This window comes from Penaeus vannamei, chromosome 25 (genome assembly GCF_042767895.1).
Source record: "Penaeus vannamei isolate JL-2024 chromosome 25, ASM4276789v1, whole genome shotgun sequence".
Classification (NCBI taxonomy): Eukaryota; Metazoa; Arthropoda; class Malacostraca; order Decapoda; family Penaeidae; genus Penaeus; species Penaeus vannamei.
In genome coordinates this window covers 30,465,596-30,468,095 of record NC_091573.1, presented here as the reverse complement: position 1 = coordinate 30,468,095, position 2,500 = coordinate 30,465,596, and the positions used below count along the sequence as shown (strand labels likewise).

The 2,500-nt window shown below is 41.4% G+C and overlaps 1 protein-coding gene across 2 annotated transcripts in view; it reads right to left on the bottom strand.

The window, feature by feature from the left end:
- LOC113824148 (uncharacterized) overlaps positions 1–2,500 on the bottom strand; it is a 5,240-nt gene that overhangs the window by 2,335 nt on the left and 405 nt on the right. Inside the window, exon 2 of one of the 2 annotated variants that reach the window (XM_027376895.2) lies at positions 1–7. This exon is cut by the window's left edge and continues 26 nt beyond it. The exons of the other annotated variant lie outside the window; for it this stretch is intronic. Coding sequence (XP_027232696.1) covers positions 1–7 — 7 coding nt within the window. The remainder of the gene's footprint in view (positions 8–2,500) is intronic. 2 annotated transcript variants of the gene reach the window in all.

Genomic DNA, 2,500 nt, shown 5'->3' with positions numbered 1-2,500 from the left:
TCTCGCCCTGGAACCAAATAAGTTAGAGCTGTTAAACTGTCTCGGGCGGATGATCGTGGGATGCTCGGTCTTTCTATATATCTCTCTGTCCTTTTCTTTATCATTCTCTCTCTCTCTCTCTCTCTCTCTCTCTCTCTCTCTCTCTCTCTCTCTCTCTCTCTCTCTCTCTCTCTCTCTCTCTCTCTCTCTCTCTCTCTCTCCCTCTCTTTGTCTGTCTGTCTGTTTGTCACTCTACCTACCTGTCTCTCGGTCGACTCTTTTCTTCTTTCACTCTTCGTCTCATCTACACATACTCTCTCCCTCTTGCAAACTTCATACGAGAGAGACTGAATAAAATACTTAACATAAGGAACAAGGACACGGCCACGCAATCCACCCGATTTCCACCACCGTGAAAAAATCCTGAAAAATCTGTCCCTTCGACCTACAAAGTCTTAGCGGGACTTGAAAGCCCCGAAGAACGTCCCCTTCGCGCCCGGAAAGTCGGCCCTTCGGAAGCCTTCCCCGACGCAAGCGGGCTTTCGGGGAATCGGGTCACGTGGCTCGGCGTTCGGGGAACACGCTTGGTATTTATCGGGGACGTTTTTTTGCGGTCTCTTTTTCCTTTTTCCTTCTCTGTCTCTCTGTTTTTTTTATCTGTAAGTCTGTTTGTCAGGCAGTTTGTCTGTTTCTGTCTCTCTCACTCTCTCTGTCTGTGTCTGTGTCTGTGTCTGTCTGTGTCTGCCTGTCTGTCTCTCTCTCTTTCTCCTTCTCCCCCCCCCCCCTATCTCTCTTTCTCTCGGTCCCTCTCCCTCTCGTTCCCTCCCTCCCTCCCTCCCTCCCTCTCTCTCTCTCTCTCTCTCTCTCTCTCTTTTTCTCTCGCTCCCTCTCCCTCTCCTTCCCTCGCTCCCTCCCCCTCCCCCCTCCTTTCTCTCTCTCTCTTTTATCTTTCTCTCTCTCTCTCTCTCTTTGTCGTCCTAACAGAACAGATGCAAATGAACATCACGGATATGAACTTGTAAAAACTTTACCTGAGATATACTAATAAGAGAAGCATCTAATATATATTAAAATATTCCACAGCGCAATGTCATCAACAATGTAATAATTATACAATATCGTACAGATATACATCGTTGCATCTAAACACGCATGCATTAGAAAACAAAACGTAAACAAAATAAAGATGTAATTAACAAACGCAATAAAATAAGCGCAAAAAACAAAAACAAAAACAAAAGCGCAGCGTAAGGAAGAGGATGCGAATCCCTAAGCGAACTTATGGCACTGATGCCGAGACTCAGGTGCCACTCAGGGGCCTTGTGTTGACTCTCATGTCATTGATCTCTTCCTATTATCATATCCTATCCTTCTCCCTACCATCAACATTAGTTTTGTCGCCGCAAGTGTGTTTAATCTATTTAATATTTGCGTTACCATCTTGCAGGGATAAATCGGTTTATTTCTTTAACCAGACTTTTTGATTATGAAATTCTATCTGTTATATATTTGTTCTTTTTCCAGGGATCATTAGATATAATGTTTATAACTTTGATTTATTAACCGTCTAACGTTATCAACCTTATGATTTAAACAGAAATGTCTGTAAGGAACTGTTTCCTAATTATACACTTCGACTTGATGTGATGACCTGTATAAGTGAATATAATATATGTTAATTCATAAGAACAGATCTATCTATCTGTCTACAGCACACACACAGACACACACACACACACACACACAGACACACACACACACACACACATACACACACACACGCACACACATACACTCACACACACACACACAGTTTATTTAATGGTGTGATAAACAAGCGACATTCAAAATGGTCTTGTGATAAATGCTGATTCATACTGACAAATACATTGTTTTGGGAATTTTCATGATTAGCAAGCTTCCACTTATTTGCAAATTAGTTTATTTTTTTTCTTTTACTTTGATATCTTTCCCTTATTTAAAGTTTGGAGGACCAGTGAGCATTCCCTTAATCTTTTAAACAATTTCTTAAGGGAAGACAAAAAAAAAAGTATTTCACAAACCTCAAAGATTTCTGAAGTAAATAATAATAACAAAAAACAACAATAGAACGACACTTAAAATCGCTTATTTAAAAGACTATACTAAATCCTGCCCTCACAGATGCCACGGAATTTTCACCTTTATCAGAAGGGACAGAAAACTGCCAGTCTGAGCACCAGTCGGAGTTCCGGGAGGCAAAAGGTCCCTGTGGCGAGCAGAGGGCGCCCTTCCGCCACTACCCCGGGGACAACCAGCAAATTTAGCCTTTTATCCTTGTGCCAGAGAGGTCTTATTTCGCTTACATGCTCTATTGCACAGGATAATGGTTCATGCGTGTGAGAAATGTATACCTTCGGCGTTTACATCTATTATTTATTTTTTTCACTAAATCGTAATATCAGCTGATTATAAGATTACCACTGAACAGCTGACTAGCTTTTAACATTACCGTCACACCAAAAAAGTGTATTCCAATTTC